We start from the raw sequence: 20,492 nt of genomic DNA, 5'->3' as shown, positions 1-20,492 counted from the left end.
AACGTGTGACAAATATGATTTATAACAATAAATTCTTTAGAGAGTTTTTAAATTTTTTTTGTTTCGATTATAGTCGTTTTAACATATTTATGTCATTCGCGACGTATGTCAACGATCAGTTGGCGGACATTCATTGAAAAACTTATCCGGTACAACTGTGATCGATGGGTTTGAGCTCACGGACATCGGCTCAGGAAGCAACTGATTGCCAACTGAGCTATATTACAAGCCCACAGAGCTTTTGAAGTCAAAGTTCTAAACTACCATAAATACAAATTACGACACTTTTCTTTTTTTAACATTTTTTCGCAGTGAACATTGAAGATTCGTTGGTTGTCTTTTTGAATATGGAGAAAATTTGTTAAAATTTCTCAGTTCGCTCTCTTAAAATGATCGTTTTCACCAGATATTAACGTTCCCTTATATTATCTGATCTCTTGAGCCAGCTCTAGGGTCGCGCCTGGCGATGACAACATTTAGTGCACAACTGGGTATGGAAAAAATACTAATAGTTGTAAAATAGCACTTTCAGTTGCACGGTGTATGAAATTTTTTGATGGATCTTTCTGCTTAGGCATTAGTTTCAATAGAAATTACAAAACTGTGCGATAACAGTTACATGTATCTAGAAACTTTGATCGCGTTTTCCTATTTTTGCCTTTTTGTAACATGTGAAAACTGTGATTCGAACGGCAGTAAATTTATCACAATAATATCTGAACAATCGATTAAATGGAAGAACCTCACTCACCTTGGTAGGATACAGCTTAAAAAGAGTCATAGAATAGCCTCATTGTGGCTCACGGTCGCCATGTGCTCGTCGCTTCCGCCAGCGGAGGATTTCGGATCCGGAACATCCTAGTGCGTCGAAGCAACCGCCGCCTGATCCAGCAGGTTGAGATTTTCGATAGTATGGGCGGGCTGATACAGCTGGAAAGCTTTGGGCGGGAGCTGCCGGGACGGCGAAACCGGAGATGAAGAATCTCCGAGTGGTCCCAAGTCTTTGGAGTAGTAGTTGCGCAACATTAACCGGGGATCCCAGGGGACCAGCGGGTAATCCGGTGGAATTAGTTGCGGATATCGGATGCAGGGCATCGAAGTGGGCAGCGAGTACAGCTCCAGTGGATTTGTTTTGGTTCCGTTCGCTGCCGGAAGGTGTACAGGCCTGTACAGGTAATCGCTCTCGGAACCCCGTAAATGCTCCCGTCCTCCGCCCTCGTATCCGTTTTCGACCGAATAACTTAGGTGGGTTGAGCTTTTCTGTCTTACGATTTCAAGCTTAAGGCTACCCCGGGGAGGTTTCGTTAAGGGATGCTTTAAGTCTTCTGCGTTCCGCTCCGGCTTGGGACTTCCGTCTCGTTCTCGCAGCGCCAGGACGTTCTCCTCCTTGCTGACCAGCGATAGTACTTTGCATTCGGATTTGGTATCCAAATTAAGCGGAGTATTATCCTCCCGGGGCGTATCGCTTTGGCGGGACCTTGATCCAGACTGGAACGATACCGGTGATCTGGACACGGACCGGGACCGAGGCGTTGAGATAGTGCGGGTTACCGAGATGTTCTCATCGTCCTCGAACAACGGCAGCGCTCTTCGGAAGGGCCGCAACTTCAAGGCAACTTCCGGTGAAGCGTAGTGAATTATCCTTGCAAGAACTGTACCGGGGTAAGGGAACAAATGATAGATGTTAGCAAGACAAATCAGTTTCAGTTTTTTACGTTGCGTAACGCTCATCAAATGAAAATAAAGAAAAAAAATTACAGCCTGAGCCGTAAGAGCGTTACACAATATTTAATTCCATTTAACAATGAATAACATAGCAGATGATCGCGATTAATGAACTGTGCGTAACTGACTAGCCAAGCTTTATTTTTTTTAAATAAACAATCAATGCATCGATAAAATTAGAAAAAAAGTTCTTCATGAACCCTGTTATCTTGTTTTAGAAAATGATGCTTTGAATCAATTTGCACAGATCAGTTGATAGTATTTCGATTTCCAGAATTGTGGGGGGAAGAAAGGAAGCCATTTGCATAAGCCGTTTAGATTTCCAATTTATTCTACAATTAAGGCGCTTACCTGCATGATGATCCTGAAAAGTTTAAGAGTGTATAAGGAAAGTACATATATTAGCAAATATCAATAAAAAAAATTTATCAAAACCTTAACACTATTTTTGAGTTCAAATAATAGTAAAAAAAATGATAGTCATTTTAATATTTGAGCTCATTGAGCTCATATATTTTAGTTTTTTTTTTCACAATTTCAGAAAACGGGAATTTAGTCACTTACCTTCATGGAAGTCTCCAGAAACATTTATGTTTTAAATGTTTCGAGTAACTTTGAGGATCGCCCAAATAAAATGAGGCGAATCGAAAATGATCATGTCCAGATTGTGCTGTGCAAGTTCTGATTTTTTTTTTTATACCTACACTGCACAATGGGGAAAAAAGAGCATAAACCGCAAAAAAATTCAATATTTTCCCTCTTATATGAACCAAATCTAAGAAAATATACTTTCCTTTTGTGAAAATGTCCGGAAAATCGATAGGACGCCGCACGAGTATGCGTACGGCGATATAGTCCCTTTTTAACCCCTAACTTAGGCTTACCAGATACTTTTATAAAAAAGCGGGACATTTCATGAATAAAAAGCGGGACATCGCTGAAAAAAGCGGGACATTTTGGAAACTTTTAATAACCAAATTTGTATGACCATTTCCATATATATGCATATGTTCGTTCAGCTAAAATAGTGCATAGAAAGTAATAAAATATGGATAATTTGTTTTAAAAATTTCATTCTCAAGAAAACTTAGATTTTTGTAAACTGCGAACACTTCAGTCCAAAATGTTGTAGTTCAAAGCAATTTAAATCCCAAATTTGAAGAAAGTATTTATATTTTTCAACAGCCGTTTTTGATCATCTACCAGAATTATTTAATTTAACTCTTCATTCATTGCTTGAACCAAAACAATTTTTTCGCTCGGTAGTCATGTTTTATTTTATCCGGAATTCCTTTTTCCTTTAACTATATATTCAAGGGATTCTGCTAGGATTAGGGGAAAAAATATTGAGCCATCATCATTTGGAAATAACTTAAAGAATGTTATCTTCAACAAAAAAAAAAGTATAAACATCGCTAGAACGTTTTTAAAGAAGGCTTAACTGAGCCCAATTTTTATGGTGCTGCAATGATAAGCTTGAAAAATTGCCGGGCTTGCCCGAACTTATCCGGATATTTGACACCAAATTTAGCGAAAGTTCACTGCGGAAGGTTACCCGGATTTCGTAGAAAAAAGCCAGCAATTTCCACAGATTTTTTCACTTTATTTTCCAAATTGAACAACAACAAAAATAAATTGAGCTATTATATTTTTTATTTGGGCGTCCAGAAACGATTCTTTGAGCAAGTTTATTCTAAATAATCATGAACAGTTTTTTGGAAGCCTAAAATAAGATTTAAAATGAGCTGTTATGTTTTGATGAAGAAATATATTTTCAACTGTATTCATTAGAATTTTATTGAATAATTCCGTGGTTTTGACCAAATTTGCACGGATATTGCCTGGATTTTGATTTGAAAATTTTGAAATAAGATGCCCGGTTTTAAGATTAAATTAACCATAATCACCCGGTCCGGATCTGGAAAATATTCTGGCAATCTTAAATGCTAAACAAAACAAGTTATTTAACTTTAAAAAAATGCTGCTTATTTTTAGAAAAGAAAACACACAAAACATCATATTTGAATGATTTTCTGTTGCAAACCATTGAATATAAATGAGGCTAAATTTAGGTTTTTCCGGTGTAAGACTGTGAAACTTCATAAAAGTGTTACCTATTTAATTTTTACAGCCTTATCGGTGAATGTCATGTTTTTCAAGTAAGAAAGTATCTAGTTCTGAAAATCATAAATGGATAAAAAAAAGTTCAGAAAACAATGACAGGAGTAGAAAACGATCGAGAAGAGATTTTATAAGAAGCGTTTTCATCAAGCACGGACCAACTATTTTGAAGGGAAGAATCGGAGAAGGTTGAGTCTACCACAAAAGTTTTCTCTGGAAAAAGCGGGACATTTTGAGAGAAAAGCGGGACGGCGGGACATTTTCCAAAAAAGCGGGACATGTCCCGCTTTTGCGAGACGGATGGCAACCCTACCCTAACTCCCCTATATTTCGTAAACAATCCAGAAAAATACTGATTTAGACAAGAAAATTAAAAAAAAATAATCCGTTTTTCTGTGAATCTTCCGAGAAATCGAATGAAGACTGTTTGAGCCACCGCACGCATCGTAAAATGGAGTTATGGCTGTTTTAACCTCAATTCCTCTGCATTTTTCAATTATCTAAAAAAAGCATGCTCTGACTTGAAAATTTTGAACCAAATGAGACTTATGTATCTTGTGTAATTTTCATTCCAAGGAATCAAGCTTCGTAAAATGGAGTGATTGTTGACTTCATCCTCGATTCCTCTTTATTTTTCAATAAATCTATGAAAACAGTCAGTCAGGATTTTGAAACTTGGAACCAAATGAGATCTAGAGTATGGTGGGGTAAAAGTACGACCTTAGTGCTATCCTATTTTTAGAAAATTTTGCCGGTTGTTTTCCAAAAAACCAAGAACAGCATTTGATTCTTTAGACTTTTATCTCTCTTCTACAGAATTACGAAGATAATCGATCGACGCATTTCATAGCAGTAGTGAAAATGCCTAACTGCTATCGAAACGTACTCTTACCCCACCTCTGGGGCAAAAGTTCGAATGATGTGGGGTAAAAGTACGGCCATTAAAAATTACACAATTCTGCATGAAGTCAACAGGAAAATTATTTTGTATTAATCTCTGCTTCCAGCAGCAGCTTCTTTGTTCGCTAGTGATACAAATCCAATAAATGGGCGAATAACCTGCGCGAATTTGGAGTTCTCCACTAACTGTCAATATTCAGCAGGTTTTCGAAATCCAGTTCTCATCGTATTTGAGCAATTTTTGGCGCGAGCAAGTCTTGTAGAAACAAAAATATGCGCTGATGTTTCCAGAGAATTTAAAAAAGAAGTTAAAATTTTCCGTTCAGATTTACTTCAGTAGACCCTTCGTACTTTTGCCCCATTTGCAGTTCGTACTTTTGCCCCTTCAAGGTTTTTTATGATTCACAGTTTATTGTGCAGAACAGAGACATTGTAATTAAATTCTTTCTTCGGCATTTGATAGTTATTAAAACAACTAAATAGACACATTTAAACTTTCATTGAAAGCCAGACTTTCGATTGCACAAACGTGTTTGCCGTTATTTGAAATATTACATCATTCAACCAAAAAAGCTACTTCACCTCATTTTTCGGAGTATTTTCAATTTCTAAGAAAAAAATTTTGGGTGGTTGTTGGCAGTCCAAATCACTATCAATCCACGCCAGAGTTTTGAATTTTACTGTTCTCGGTTTGTGATAATCCCAAAACGTACTTTTACCCGACTCGTACTTTTACCCCACCTTACTCTATATTGTGTGATTTTTTTTTCGAGGAATCGAATGAAGGCTATTTGAGCCACCGCACGTAACGTTAAATGAAGTTATGGCTGTAGCTCAAATAGCTGTCATTTGATTTCTCGAAAAAAAAATCACACAAGGTCCCAAGCAACCAAAAGCCCCATAAAACAGGTACAAAAACGCTTACTCAGCCCCATCATTGATATGAAGTACGTTCTACGCAGCTCAAAATTAAAGTTCTTATTGATACTTTCAAGTTCCAAAACAAGTCTTAGCGATTTTCTATTCAGCTTCCAGCGGGCTCTTAATTCAACTTCCAAAAAATCGCAAAATGAGCAAAAAATCTCTCTCTATCTCAACTGAACCCTAGGCTTCCGGTTCATAATACCTTCTCTTGCCGCCCATTGCTCAATTGCCTCTTTCCTACATTTCCTACATATATCCTACATATGTCACTCAATTTTTGAATTACTTGTTGAAAAAAAACTTTCCCGACTTAGGGATCGAACCCCAACCTTCCTGGTGAGAATCGAACACGCTACCACTAGACCACGCCTAGATGTTGTTCTAACTGAAACTAAAACTCGAAGTGGTGATTTGATTTTGAAAGCACATCAATGCACTTTTTATGACTTACTAAATACCGTTTTGAGCAATTTTGTGCCCTTTATGTGACTTACCAAATCCCGTATTGTGCAGTTTTGTGCCCTAAGTCCCGTCTAACTTAAGTCCCGTATAACGTACGTATAGATCACTTTTGCAACTTTCAAGTTCGTTATTGAGTACATATAGTTCACTCATGGGAATTGGGCAAAACCAGTCACATACAACGTACATATTAATCACTTTTGCAACTTTCAAGTCCATTAATGAGTACATAAAGTTCACTAAAAGAAATTAGGCAGTTTATTCTCTTTGTCAGCCAGCTTTGTGGTTGCTTGGGGTTGGTCTCATGTTCTCCAAAACTTTCCAGTCCTAACCAGCTTTCTCTGAACTATATTAAAAATGTTAGGAAATTGAGGATAAACCGGCTATTTCTCCATTTTACGATGCAACCAGCATTCAATCCTTGAAAAAAAAACATAAATCGCATTTAGTTCAAAATTTTCAAGCTTTTTTCGATTATGCATTTTTTAACCATTTGAAAAATGTAGGGGAATTCAGAGTAAAACAGATAAAACTCCATTTTCCAATGCGTGCGGTGGCTCAAACAGCCTTCATTCGAGTTCTTGGAAAAAAATCATATAGGTTTAGAATTTTGAAGTACGAACTTACTTTTTTACATAATTGACTTAAAAATATAGGGAATTTGATAGTAATTCAGCCATGACTCCATATTCCTAAGCGGGGGTAGCACAAATAGCCTTCATATGATTCCTTGGAAAAAAAATACATAAGAAAGGTTTTTTTTTGTTCAAAATTTTCTTGTCCAAATCAGTGTTTTTCTGAATTGTTTACAAAATATAGAGGAATGAGGGGTTAAAAAGGCACTTAATCTGCGCTCGTGTGGCATCTGAAACTATGCTCAATTGATTTTCCGGAAATTTACATTAACGGAAAGTATATTTTCATAGATTTGGTTAATGTAGGAGTAAAGATAAATATTGATTTTTCCGCAATTATTTATGTTTCTTCTTATCCTCACAAAAGCCCAAAAATGAATTTATTTAACCTTATATTACATGTGAAAAAAATATCATTGTTTATCAATTCTTTGAATGAGAAACAACATTAGAGAAGAAGTAAACAAAGATTCAAAAAACAATATTTTATAGATTTTATGATGCTAAAAAAATAACCATAATAATGATGAAACCGTGAATTTAGATATTAAAAATTGCAAAAAAAGTATTTAACGGTGCATGAAACGCAGTTTTTTGCCAAAATTTTAAAGTAAAAAATGAGGGTGCGTCATATACTAGACTGAGTCGATTTGGGTCATTTTTGAATTTCTCAAACCCTGAGGTCTAAAAAGCTTCGTCTTGGTCACAAACTCATCCATGATTTTTTGTAGAATTTTAAAGTAACGTTTATATGAGTAAATTTGAACTCTTAGGTTTGTATGGGAAAATTGAATATTTTGTTCTAAAAAATCAACATGATTTTTGTTTCTTCTGTGGAACCGAGCCAGCTTACAGTTTTTGTGCCAATTTATAAAATTCCTTAGAGAAATTTTCCGCTGAACAACTTTGTCGAAGACCGTAACTTCGTTTCTTATTAGGTAAAAAAGTTATTAGCTGTTTAACAGAGGTATGTCTTTTCGCATTGATAAACAACAAATTCAATTGACATCACTGCTGGGGCCTCGCGAATTATTGCAAGAAAAGTACCCAAGTAACACTGATTGTTTTATAAGATTCTACAGGCCTTTTATGAAACTTAAAATTGGTCTTGTAGTCAGTTATAAAACCTAAAATGTTGCTTGGGTAGTCATGCAATACCTCGCTAGGCGCCCTGCAGGGATGTCAAATGAATTTAATGTTTATCAATGCGAAAAGACATGTCCCCATTCAACAACTAATAACTTTTTTGTCTAATAAGATATGAAATTACGGTCTTCGACAAAGTTGTTCAGCGGAAAATTTCTCTAAGGAATTTTATAAATTGGCACAAAAACTGTAAGTTGGCTCGGTTCCACAGATGAAACAAAAACGATGTTGATTTTGCAGTACAAAATATTCAATTTTCCCATACAAACCTTAAAGTTCAAATTTACTCATGTAAACTTTATTTAATAATTCTACAAAAAATCATGGATGAGTTTTGGACCAAGACGAAGCTTTTTAGACCCCAGGGTTTGAGAAATTCAAAAATGACCCCAAATCGACTCAGTCTAGTCATATACAGCGTTCTAAATCTAAAGCACATTTATTAATTAAAAAAAATTCAATTGCGTCGTTGTAATATTACGGATCAATTTTTGAAATTCCTTATTCTAGAAAGGGCGCTATCGTTTCGATATGAGCTCAAAAATAAATAAACCTATAAATCTTGGAAGTATAGACGGCTTCAATTTGTGGGTAGGAGAATACACTGCCAGTCTTTGATAGATTTCGTTAATATATTGGACATCAGTAAAGCTTTTGGCAGCGTTGACAACCCCATGTTGAATTTTAAACTACACAAAAATGGACTCAGCCCAATCTTATTTACCTAATCGTACACAAATTGTAAGATTCAATAGATCGCTTTCGAAAAGGCTGTCTTAATATTTTTTTAGACTTTTAACTCTCAGCTTGTAAGTAAATTTTCAGTGTAAATTGATAGTTTGTAGATTTCAATTGAAGGATTACCCAAAATAATTCCATTTATAAGGATGCTGAAAATACTAAACGGAAAAGTAGACTTTTTTTCGCTAAAGCTCTTAGCGCACGCTGAAAACTTACTCGATTAAGCTCACATTTGGCAAGAATACCTGAAAATGAATTAAGATCAATCTGTGTACTTAAGACCAGTTGTGATCAGCACAAAGAGCCGAGCAGTGAACTAGTCTTTTGTAAGGTTGCAAGATTGCCCGGTTCTATCCGGGTTTGCCCGGATATTCAATATAACGAAATTTTCTTAGCAAGTTTCATAAAAATAATCATAAAAGGTTTTTTGAAAGCCTAAAATACTATTAAAAATCTCTTGATAAATTTTGGTGAGAAAAATATTTTTTTAATTTTTTTTTCTTGATTTTTTATGAGAAATTTGGTGGATTTTGGTCGACCATTTTGAAATCAAATGCCTGGATTTTGCCAAGTTTTAAGATGAAAATAGCCCGGTTTGTCCAGCCCGGATAAGTGCTGAAAAAATTCTGGCAACCTTAGTCTAGTGTATGCTAACATTCTCTTTATTTTTTCTACCGGGATTTTCAGCCTTTAGGATGATTAATTCCTTTTCCAAAATTCTCAAATTGAAGGACGAATCTTTCTAAGCCCAATGCCTTGGGATATATTTAACACTGCGTCAATAGCTCCCGAATGCTTGAAAGAATTTTCATTGTCTCGCAATTTCCCGATGAATTTTAAATTTTTTGAAAACTTTTATGAGGACGGATCCGTGATCGAAGCCACAAAAAATAAAGTTAGGAATTACAGTTTGATTTTTATGTTGGGCAAAATTTAGCTCCCACTACTACAGCTACAGCAATACAATTCTGATTTTGCGTGTTCATGGTTTGCTTCACTTACGGCTTGTATTTGATTGCATTCTTCAAGCGTTTTTCGCCTTCTGCAGCGGTCATCCTGGCCACCTGTTTCTGGACGCAGTACAAACGGCCAGGGGTGCAATTTCTCTAATGAGAATCACTGACGAGCTCGGTTTTCGATTCTCGGTAGAGATTCTCTGAAACGCACACAGAGATTTTAAGCTGAAGCTCTTAAGAGAATGTGTTCGACACACACGACACGACAGAGCCAACATACACTCAGATCCCGGCAACGTTATACAAACCGTGTGGAGCACATCTCTCAGATTTATGCTTTTTTCTTCAGATTAAAGCTTTTTTCTTCAGATTTGAGCTTTCATCTCCTATGCTCTCAAGGCAAAAAAAGCTTAAATCTGAGGAAAAAAAAGCTTAAGAACGAGATTTACCAGCACTTATTTAAAAGATGTTGGTAACAGAATACATAGACAAATCGTGTAACGTTGCCGGGATCTGGCTGCCGGTTGAGACCACCAGAACCGGAAGTCGATCACAACGACTGTTGCCGGAAAATGTTGTTTTTGACGAAATGGTTGACAAGACGACATATCCAAACAGTACATTTCGAGGGTGATGCGCTTTGAACATAAGGCAAGAAATAATTTTATGTATTTAGCAACTAAAAAATTTTAAAAATTCAAACAAGATATTAATACATTTTGAAGTAATAACTCGGGCACGGAAGCTCTACGAGAAGATACTGACAAAATATGGCTGCTGGGTGACGGACGACGAAACGTAAATAAAAGCCGATTTCAAGCAAATTCCGGGTTTCGAGTTTTTCACCGGCCATATTTTGCATCATGCCACTTTTCTAAAAGTTTCCTGGAGTGGTATGAGACCAATTCTGTCCATTTTGTTCCAAGGGACATGAACCACCAAACTGTCCGGAGCTGCACCCGATGGAGCAGTACTGGGAAACAATGAAGCGGGAACTTCATAAGAGCAAGAAGACAATCAAAAATGAGAAGGACATGTTAAGAATATGGTAAAAATACTGATAAACTGGTACCAGATGACACTGTAAAGAGTTCGATGGAGGGCATCAAGCGAAAATGGTTAAATTTTACACTCAAGGCTCAAACTACTCTAAAATTTTGGTTTGATTCTGAACATTATAAGAAAATTGGTAGGTACAACATTTTCGGTGTCGCAAATAATTTCGTGTTCGCCCTTTAGCCTGCTTCTCCCCACCAATGCTCATATGAAATATGAAATTTTCTCGCGAGAGGTTGTGCATTTCGCTTCGACTTTATTGGATCGTTTTACGTCAAGAATAATTTCTCACATTTTGGCTTGAAGCCAGGGCTGCCAATATTTTTTGTTCCAAAAATCAGAAACTGATGAAATAAAAATCAGGATTCGTCAAAGTTACGGAAATTTTGCTCAAAGTGATGAGCTTATTTTTTTGGACGTCGCTCTACATTTTCATTACAGCCATGATGTCGATTGCAGTTCCTTACTCAAATCATGCTTATTTTCAAAAATCAGGGAAATAAAATGGATTATCCGTCAAATTTTGAAGAATTAGGCACATTGTCATCTCTGCATGAAGCCATTGAAACGAAGGAAGCGCGAAAAGAGTCGGAGCTCTTTACCAGATGAAAGCTCTCTCTGTGAGTTTCTCCTCGTGATTACTTCCAGTATTGACGGAGAGTATACTTAGAACAAAAACTGACTGAGAGCATATCCATTCGGCCATGTTATCTTGTTCTTAAATCATAATTAGTAACGGAAAAAAAGTAATCGTTTTCTCAAACTTCTCGTTGAGCGTTTAACAAGTGAAGAAATGTTTATCTTTATTTATCACAGGGTGAGGCTGTGATAAAAATCTCGTATGGTGAACATGTCTCTCTTTAGCCAGAACTTGCGGCGGCCCTCCACAACTTGTGCCGAAGAAACTAGAGAGATTGTGGCAAATGCGCCGTAAAACAAGAGAGGCTGTGGCAAAATATCACGGAACACGCATTACAAAGTCTCTCTCCATCTCCTACGCTGCGTTATCATGAGTGCTTAATTTAAAAAAAAACGAACACACACACACATAGGATCTCAGTGAAACTTCATGTTTCTTTGAAGAGATCTTCTTTCCTTAACTCTAAGCGTACATCTGTCGAAGTTATGATTGCTAGCACTTTACAAATGCTATAACCACCAGACCATCGAAAGTATGTATGCCATGATCGGGATTCGATCTCAAGAACCTTTGCGTAGATGCCTTGAACTATAACCACTACGCCAAAGCCGCTTTGATTCCCTGATCAGCGCTGCTCGTAGCAATGTAGTTTTCCATGCGCGGGATGGAATGGAACAGTTTTGTACACATCATTTTTTAACACACACATGTGCATTTTACCCCAAACAGTATGGAAATCAAATTATCGGAACCTTTTAAAATTTTTACAATTTAAGTCGTGTTTTCATGCAAGAAGAAAGTATCCTTCAGCTTTTAATAGTATTTCTTCAAATCGATGACGAGGCTTATGCAAACCGGCTTCCGCCCCACAACCGTTAGGACTCTAAACAGCTTTTAGAGGAGATAGCTTACACATGGTGCTGAATATCAGCATGACAAACCCCGATAACGGCCCCTTTCGGTTGCCGCGCAACGACGCAGCTTCCGGCAGGGAACCGTTTGCTCGGTTGTCCGATGGCCGCTGGGTTTTAAAGATGATCGCCAATCGCCAGTTCCAGTTGATGGGTTGGTTGGTTGGTGATGTTGAAGCGTTTAATCGTTGTTTGCGTTAAGTTACCGTTAAGCTCGCTTGCGACTGGAGAAAAGTTCTCCCACCCGGATTAAGCCGGTTGCCGCATGTGTTTTTTTTTGTGGAGCGAGTTTTGTTTGTATTATTTTGTTTGGTCCACCTCCCCCAGATTTGTTTGGTTTTTTTTCCCTAAAGACGTATGACATTATCTACACATTTGTTCGTTTGGTTGCAACTAGTTTGCGATTTGCACTATGGGTTTTCCACTTCACTCATTCACTCACATTTTCACACTTTAGGAACACTGCTTTCCGTTAGCTCAAGAGTAAAGCTACACGTGATAGCCCCAGAATGGTTGCATGTCAACATTGTCGTTGAACAGCCTCACCACTACACGTTAAGATTGGGCACGCCGAAAGTTCGATCGACGACGACAAGCGCGAGAAAAACCGAATCGGGAAAATCGAGAGAAAACAGATTGATTTTCTAGTTGAGAGATGCTGACAGCCCACACTCGTGGACCATTTCCGGTTGAGTTTTGATTCTAATCTGTTACCTCTCCGCAGGATGAATACCCACGATCGACGCGCGCCAACTGTACCCTCTTGCACTCCTCTAATTGCTACTTAGCTTAACTAATCTTCTCTCTAGACACTAGTTTGAACTTTTAGGTGATATCATGTTTACAATCTGTCCTACGGTTTTTAGTTGTTTGCACTTATTGATCTTCCTCTCGTGCACTGTTTTTCGACAGATTTTGAGTTTGGTTTCCGTTTATTTCGCGCGATTGCGTGTACTTGCACCAGAATTTTGTCTTCACTTGCGTACCTAACGCGTCGTCTACTCGAGGCGTCTAAAAGTTTTGCTCCTGCTTTACGGCCAGCGGATGGCTCGCGAAAAAAGTCTATCATCCGGATTGGCGGGTCATACTGCGCAATTCCGCCCCGTCAAACATGTTAAGGTTGTGCAATCGTGAGTATTCATTGACTACGGCTTGACCTGCGTGGGAGAAAATCATGTCAGGGTTAGGGAAAGAGAGAAAGGATTTAGAGGAAGGGAAGGAAGGGTGTTTTTTTTCGAATCGGATTTTTTCTCCCGGTTAGGGGAAGGTGGACCAAACGGTCGTATCCCACTTTGGGGATGTATCGATGGCCGGTGGCCTTGATTGGTAAGATCCTTAGAGGGGAAGCACGCTGGCAAACACCTGGGACTGATTTTGGCCCAGGCACTTGTCAGTTGCCCCGAAACGGATTTTCGATCCTCCAGCAAGGATCCCAAATCAGCGGGCATTGTTGCAAATACTTGTCAGTATTTGAAGGTAGATTGTTGGTGCCCCAACGCTGGGCGCGGATGCGGATGGAAGGAAACGCGTCCGAAGAAGTTTGTTTCCTACCGCACAGATAACCATGTTTATAAGTTTCTAGTAAGAGTTCCTCCTAATCTTTTAACCAAACGATGACCCAAACACACTTACTAGAGGGGCGAAATGGAAATCGCTAGATGGGGTAAATCGGGCACCATCTGCCGTGCATTATGACTGAAAATTCAACTCACAGGGCTTAACATTTTTTGACTGTTTTTCTCATGAATTCTTGTTTTGAATGGCGATGTCAACAAACACGCAAAGATTCGAGTGGCATTATTGGTGTAAGATGCCTTGAAGGCGACATTAAGCTTCACATCCAAACACACCAAATTAGTGCCAGACAAATCATGTGTATGTGTGTAAACAACGAGTGTTTGCCTTAATATGTTCGTAGGTAGTTACGTGTGTGTACTTTTTGCGCTTCTATACATCTTACCAGCTTCATTAATGAAGAGATCATTATGTCCAAAAGGATGCTCATTAGAAACAGTCGATTTGGGGTCATTTTCGAAATTCTCATTCCCTGGGGTCTAAAAAGCTCCGTTATGGTCCAAAACTCATCTTTGATTTTTTACAGAATTGTTATGTAAATTGAATATTTTAATTTGAAAAATTAGCATCATTTTTGTTTCTGCTGTGGAAACAAGTTCGCTGATAGTTTTTATGCCAATCAATAAATTCTCTGAAGAAAATTTTCCCATGAACAACTTTTAAAAGACCACAACTTTGTATCTTATAAGGCAAAAAAGTTATTAGCTTTTAAACAGGGGTATTGAGGTAATTTTTTTTAATGCCAAAAGTTTGAAAGCTAATAACTTTTTTGCCTAATTAGATACGAAGTTTCGATCTTCGGCAGAAAATTTCCTTTAGAGAATTTATAAATTTGCACAATAACCATAAGCAGGCTCGGTTTCCCAGAAGAAACAAAAATGATGTTGATTTTCGGTACAAAATATTCAAATTTCCCATTCAAACTTAAAATTATAAATTTCAACGTTACTTTAAAATTTTTGCAAAAAAATCATTGATAAGTTTTTAACCAAACGAAACATTTGAGACTCCAGAATTAAAGAAATTCAATAATGACCCCAAATTGACAGAGTCCAATGCTCATTTTACCCCACCCAATGAGTGATTTTCAGTTTTAAGATTTTTCAGCTTCAATGTTATAATCCAAGTTTTTTCTTAATTTTGCGGAATTTAATCCATTTTTTAATTTTGAACTATAGGCATGCACCAATTGAATCCAAATATGTTATCTGAAAGGTTTTTGAGATCAAAAGGGTTTCATTTCGAAATTAGTTAAATCTTTTATTTAAATTGGGTAGTCGTTCTATCAAAACTGGAGAATATTTCAGAGATATGTTGTGACAATCCTAGAGAAACTGATTGAAAATCTTTCTATTACCCTCCATTTGATCGAAGATTCAGACAAAATTAGAATATTCTAGTTTCAGAGAAAGATAGCATATAACAAAACTTATTTTTAGAGAAAAATTTAAAAAAAATGTAACATTTTCTGACATCGTCTAAATACATTTTTGAAATTTTAATATCAAACGATTTCAACCTGTTTTATAATATTACTGAACACTGTATAAAGATTTGACTTATACTTAAGAAAACATTTAAAATTCCTTGAGGTCAAATTTCTGAAAAACACGAAAAGACAAAAAAATGTATTTTTCTACAAAAGTTAAAGTTTCTCGCGGGTTTAAAAAAGTTGATCAATGAATAAAAATGAAGCCTTAGTTTCCAAAATGTTATATGTAAATATTTTAAAGGTTTGTCAAAAATGTTTTCAAAACTTTTAATGATTTTTTTCTTTTTTCAGAAGTTAACATTTGAGTTGCGAAAACAAGCGCCGATGGAAAAAAAACTACACAGCAAAAAAGGATTTGAATTCGTTGCACATCGAAAAAGTGTGAACTTTATTGTTGTTATAACCGCGAAAAACGATGATTTCAGAGAAGAAAGTAACAAAAGCTTTATTTTTAATTTAACCACCATAACCGGTACAAATAGTTAACTTTTTTTAAAAGCAAAAGTCAAAACGTTCTGTAGTTTCAACGAAGTTGTTTTTTGAATTAAAATAAAAAAAAATCATCTCGACTTTCTTAAGATAGAAAACTGTTCATCTGTTTAATCATTCAATAAAGTTCAGCGAGAAACAATTTAAATCTTCTATCTGCAGCTCAAAAATGTTATAGTCTCTTCAGTTTGGAATTTTTTTAAGTGAAGGAAACTGCCACTGTCCATGCCATAGTTTTTAGCTAAAATTCTTTCCAAGATTTAAGATAAACCACTTAAAAGCCACGCTTCATCAAACGCTAAATTTTTGTCCAAAAAACGATGTTTGTTATCTTATTTTAATCGCCGCCGGGATATATTCTTATTTAATTTTTGGCATTTCGGCGAGTTGTGAAAATTCAAGGTAGAATATTTAGAAAGAACATGAAAGTATTATAGGTGGAAAGATCAAAGCTAGAGCGCTTTGGGTAGAAGAAATTGAATAGTTGGTGAAAATGTGAGCAGGGCTTTTGTTTTGTGAACAGCTTTTGAACTACTTGCGTGATTCTTTGCCGCGCGCCGTTTCAATGTTGATAGGAAGCGATGAAGAAACCCATCGCATTCCTACCCACATTGAAACACGGACGGGTCGCCAACTATTCAATTTCTTCTACCCAAAGCGCTCTAGCTTTGATCTTTCCACCTATAATACTTTCATGTTCTTTCTAAATATTCTACCTTGAATTTTCACAACTCGCCGAAATGCCAAAAATTAAATAAGGAAAAACGATGTTTATGATATAATTTAGCCGAAAGGCTTAAATGAGTTGAAATTCTTCTGAAACTTAAAGAAGACAAAGAAAATTACTGGAGAACTGTTTTGAAAAAAAAAATTTAATAATCAAGGTGTACTTCAAAAATCATAAAAATTTCATAAAACAACTTTTTATTTTTGGAATGTTCAAGTTCTGTCGCGTCAAAAATCATCCTAGAATTCTTTGAAAACTCAAGAACATTACAAATCAAATGGATTCTTATGTATATAAAACAATTTTTGTTTTCGCCAACACTGAAGGTATATAAAATAAAATAAATTTATATTACAACGTTTGTTTTTTAGGCAACACTAGGCAAACAAAAGTCAGTCATTGATCTATTCTTGTGAGTGGCAGACGTCTCTGATTGAATCTCTGAGTTGGCATTCGTAGGAATCGTAAAATCACGACAATGGCGTGGTAGGTAGAATAAGGACAGAGAGCGCAGATTGTCAAGACTGCTGCTACAAAAAAAATGTTTTCGATTCGTCTTCCGGTATTAAGACGAATTGGCACAGAGAGCGCAGATTTTTAAGGCTGCTGTTACAAACAAAATTGTTTCTGATTCTGCTCCTGGAAAAAGACGGTTTGGTTTAAGAAGCGCAGATGTTTAAGGCTGCTGCTGCTGATTGTTTGTTGTAAATTGGCCTTCTGTTAGAAAAAGAAAACTGGCTTAAGAAGCGTAGATTTTTAAGGTTACTGTTGCTGATTGTTTGTTTTGATTTGGCCTTCCATTAGAAAAAGACGGATTGGCTTAGGAAGCGCAGATTTTTAAGGTTGCTGCTGCTGATTGTTTGTTGTGAATTGGCCTTCGGGTGGAAAACGACGGATTGGCTTAGCAGGCGCAGATTTTCAAGGTTTGTTTTGATTTGGCCTTCCATTAGAAAAAGACGGATTGGCTTGAGAAGCGCAGATTTTAAGGCTGCTGCTGCTGATTGTTTGTTGTAATTTGGCCTTCCGATGGAAAAAGACGCGTTAGCTTAGGATGCGCAGATATTTTAGACTGCTGCTGCTGATTGTTTATTGTGATTTGGCTTTTCAGTGAAAAAAGACGGGTTAGCTTAAGAAGCGCAGATTTTTAAGGTTACTGTTGCTGATTGTTTGTTTAGATTTGGCATTCCATTAGAAAAAGACGGATTGGCTTGAGAAGCGCAGATTTTTAAGGCTGCTGCTGCTGATTGTTTGTTGTAATTTGGCCTTTCGATGGAAAAAAGACGCGTTAGCTTAGAACGCGCAGATATTTAAGACTACTGCTGCTGATTGTTTGTTGTAATTTGGCCTTTCGATGGAAAAAGACGCGTTAGCTTAGGATGCGCAGATATTTTAGACTGCTGCTGCTGATTGTTTGTTGTAAATTGGCCTTCCGGTGGAAAAAGACGGATTGGCTAAGGAACTGCAGATTTTTAAGACTGCTGCTGCTGATTCTTTGTTTTGATTTGGCCTTCCATTAGAAAAAGACGGTTTGACTTGAGAAGCGTAGATTTTTAAGGCTGCTGCTGCTGATTGTTTGTTGTAATTTTGCTTTCCGGTGGAAAAAGATGGATTGGCTTAGCTGGCGCTGATTTTGAAGGCTACTGTTGCTGATTCTTTGTTTTGATTTGGCCTTCCGTTAGTAAAAGACGGATTGACTTGAGAAGCGCAGATTTTTGAGGTTGCTGCTGCTGATTGTTCGTTGTGATTTGGCCTTCCGTTAGAAAAAGACGGTTTAAATTGCAGTTTAAATTTTCAAAATTCTTACGATCCACAAGGTCTGATCAAAGCGGTATAATCGGATAGGCGGATTAGACCTTGTTGAACGTAAGAATTTGAAAAAATTTAAACTGTAGCACAAAAAAAAAACAATAGAAAAAATAGGGAAAAATAGTGGACGGTAATCTTTACATAAGCATTCAAATTTTATGTGATACGATCCGATTAATTCCCTGAAGATGATACTAAGCAGCATCGAAACGTTGGAATAATCGAAAAATTGTTTTTGAAATTTATTTACTGAACTGCCGAATAACAATCGCATCAATTTTTATAATATTTGTATTTATGTTAAGAGTTTAATTAGGTACTAACATAAGGCACGTGGATCTTCTGGACCAGAGAAAAGCAAGAAAGTGCCCCAGTTGGTACGTGTGGAAAGATACCCAAACTACCATGTAACTAAGCTGCTTTGCTGCCTCAAGAAGCTTGCCGTTCAAAGTCGTGAGCACAATTTGCTACTAGTTGCTTCAAAGAGGCAGCAACAAAATGGTCCAATAATAATAGTAATAAAATTTGATCTCATGACATAATACCACTCCATTATTTGTTCGTTATTATCTGTTTAATTTTCCTGCGGAACCTCACGCATCCTATTAATGTTTATTATAAACCTGTGATGGGATCGGTTTTGTGGTTTGGTTTTGGGAGGGAACTCAAACGATTTGATGGCTTTGTTGAGTGGTTTTTAACAAACCTCTGTGCAGTAGAAACAATTTTCGTCGCAAATTTCCCACCAAATGCTGACCCGGCCAGTTTGGTGCGTTTGAATCGTTTCAGAGCATCATTCAAATCAGTTTAAGAAAAGCAATTTTCGGAGAGCCAATTTCGAACACCTTACAGGGGATGAAATGAATTTTGACACACCAAAACGATGATGATTTTAGCCAATACAACAAAAAAAACATCTTAACTGATTTGATTGATATTACCGTCGAGACGATTGCAGAAGTGTTTGTAGAAGTAGAAGTAGTAGTAGTAGTAGTGGTAGTAGAAATGATTCTACAAATGTGGTCAACGGTTCCGGATCCGGATCCGGGTTGACCGTACCTTCGTCGATCCTTCGATGGGCGGTGCCAACATCTCCGTGGGCCTCCTTCAGTATCACATACATGAGCGGCATCATCTCCCACGGGTAGCCGAGCTTCTCCAGCAGCCACTGGGACCGTTTGACCATTTCCTCATCTGGAAGCGAAAGAGATAGAAAAAATAAATTTTGAATACAAACAGAATCCTGAACTGATCAAGGCTGCTGGCAACCTGGACAGGACACTTTATATAACAGTAAAAAAATAAATTCGAATGGTTGTTTATAAGATTGTATAAGAAGGTGCTAAAATCAACATCCTCACTTTTTTTTAAATCTCAAATATTATCTGTTGGCAGGCAGAACTGCTCCATTGCAAACTCGAGAAATTGCTCCATTGCAAACTCGACAAATTGCTCAATTGCTCTTTTCCTACATTTCCTACATATATCGCATCAGAATGGTCACTCAATTACTAATATACTTATTGAAAAAAAAAACTTGCCCGGCTTGGGGATCGAACCCCGACCTTCGTGGTGAGAATCGAACACGTCTAGATGTTGTTCTGACTGAAACTAAAACTCGAAGTGGTGCTTTGATTTTCAAAGTACTTCAATGCACTTTTTGTGACTTACCAAATCCCGTTTTGAGCACTTTTGTGCCCTTTATGTGACTAAAGCCCCGTATAACGTTCGTATAGAACACTTTTGCAACTTTCAAGTTCGTTAATGAGTACATAATGTTCACTCATTGGGCAATTGGGCAAAACAAGTCACATACAACGTACACATGAATCAATTTTGCAACTTTGAAGTTCATTAATGAGTACATAAAGTTCACTAAAGGGAATTGGGCAGTTGATTCTCTTTGTCAGCCAATATGTAACTTTCAATGCCTTCGGTCATATAAATATGTGACTTTTGGTTGCTTGGCTTAGATCCTTCGCTAGGTTGTACTCCATTTTCCCGAAAACGTTTGCCCAGAATGAAAAATCCCCAGAATTCCAATCACCAGGAAACCACTTTTCCAGAAATTTTTTCCCCAGAATTAACTATTTCCCAGAAAAAAAATCCGCCAGAATTGACTCGTTTTGCTGAAAATTCAGCAATCAATCTGTCAGATGCAGAATTTGATCATCTTCGAGAGTCAG

General features: G+C 37.0%; 1 protein-coding gene across 2 annotated transcripts in view; it reads right to left on the bottom strand.

The window, feature by feature from the left end:
* Nucleotides 1-756: 756 nt before the first annotated feature.
* LOC129749528 (uncharacterized) overlaps nucleotides 757-20,492 on the bottom strand; it is a 228,373-nt gene continuing 208,637 nt past the window's right edge. The window contains exons 1-3 of one of the 2 annotated variants that reach the window (XM_055744618.1): nucleotides 12,932-13,280; nucleotides 12,219-12,765; nucleotides 757-1,652 (exon numbers count right to left, since the gene is read on the bottom strand). In XM_055744618.1, the coding sequence (XP_055600593.1) occupies nucleotides 859-1,652; nucleotides 12,219-12,240 (816 nt within the window). In that variant the 5' untranslated portion in view covers nucleotides 12,241-12,765; nucleotides 12,932-13,280 and the 3' untranslated portion in view covers nucleotides 757-858. Of the gene's footprint in view, nucleotides 1,653-12,218; nucleotides 12,766-12,931; nucleotides 13,281-19,365; nucleotides 19,501-20,492 lie in introns of those variants that run through there. The other variant, XM_055744546.1, reaches the window with a different exon arrangement.

The sequence above is a fragment of the Uranotaenia lowii genome, chromosome 1 (assembly GCF_029784155.1).
Source record: "Uranotaenia lowii strain MFRU-FL chromosome 1, ASM2978415v1, whole genome shotgun sequence".
Taxonomy (NCBI): domain Eukaryota; kingdom Metazoa; phylum Arthropoda; class Insecta; order Diptera; family Culicidae; genus Uranotaenia; species Uranotaenia lowii.
This window is presented reverse-complemented; position numbering and strand designations above follow the sequence as displayed.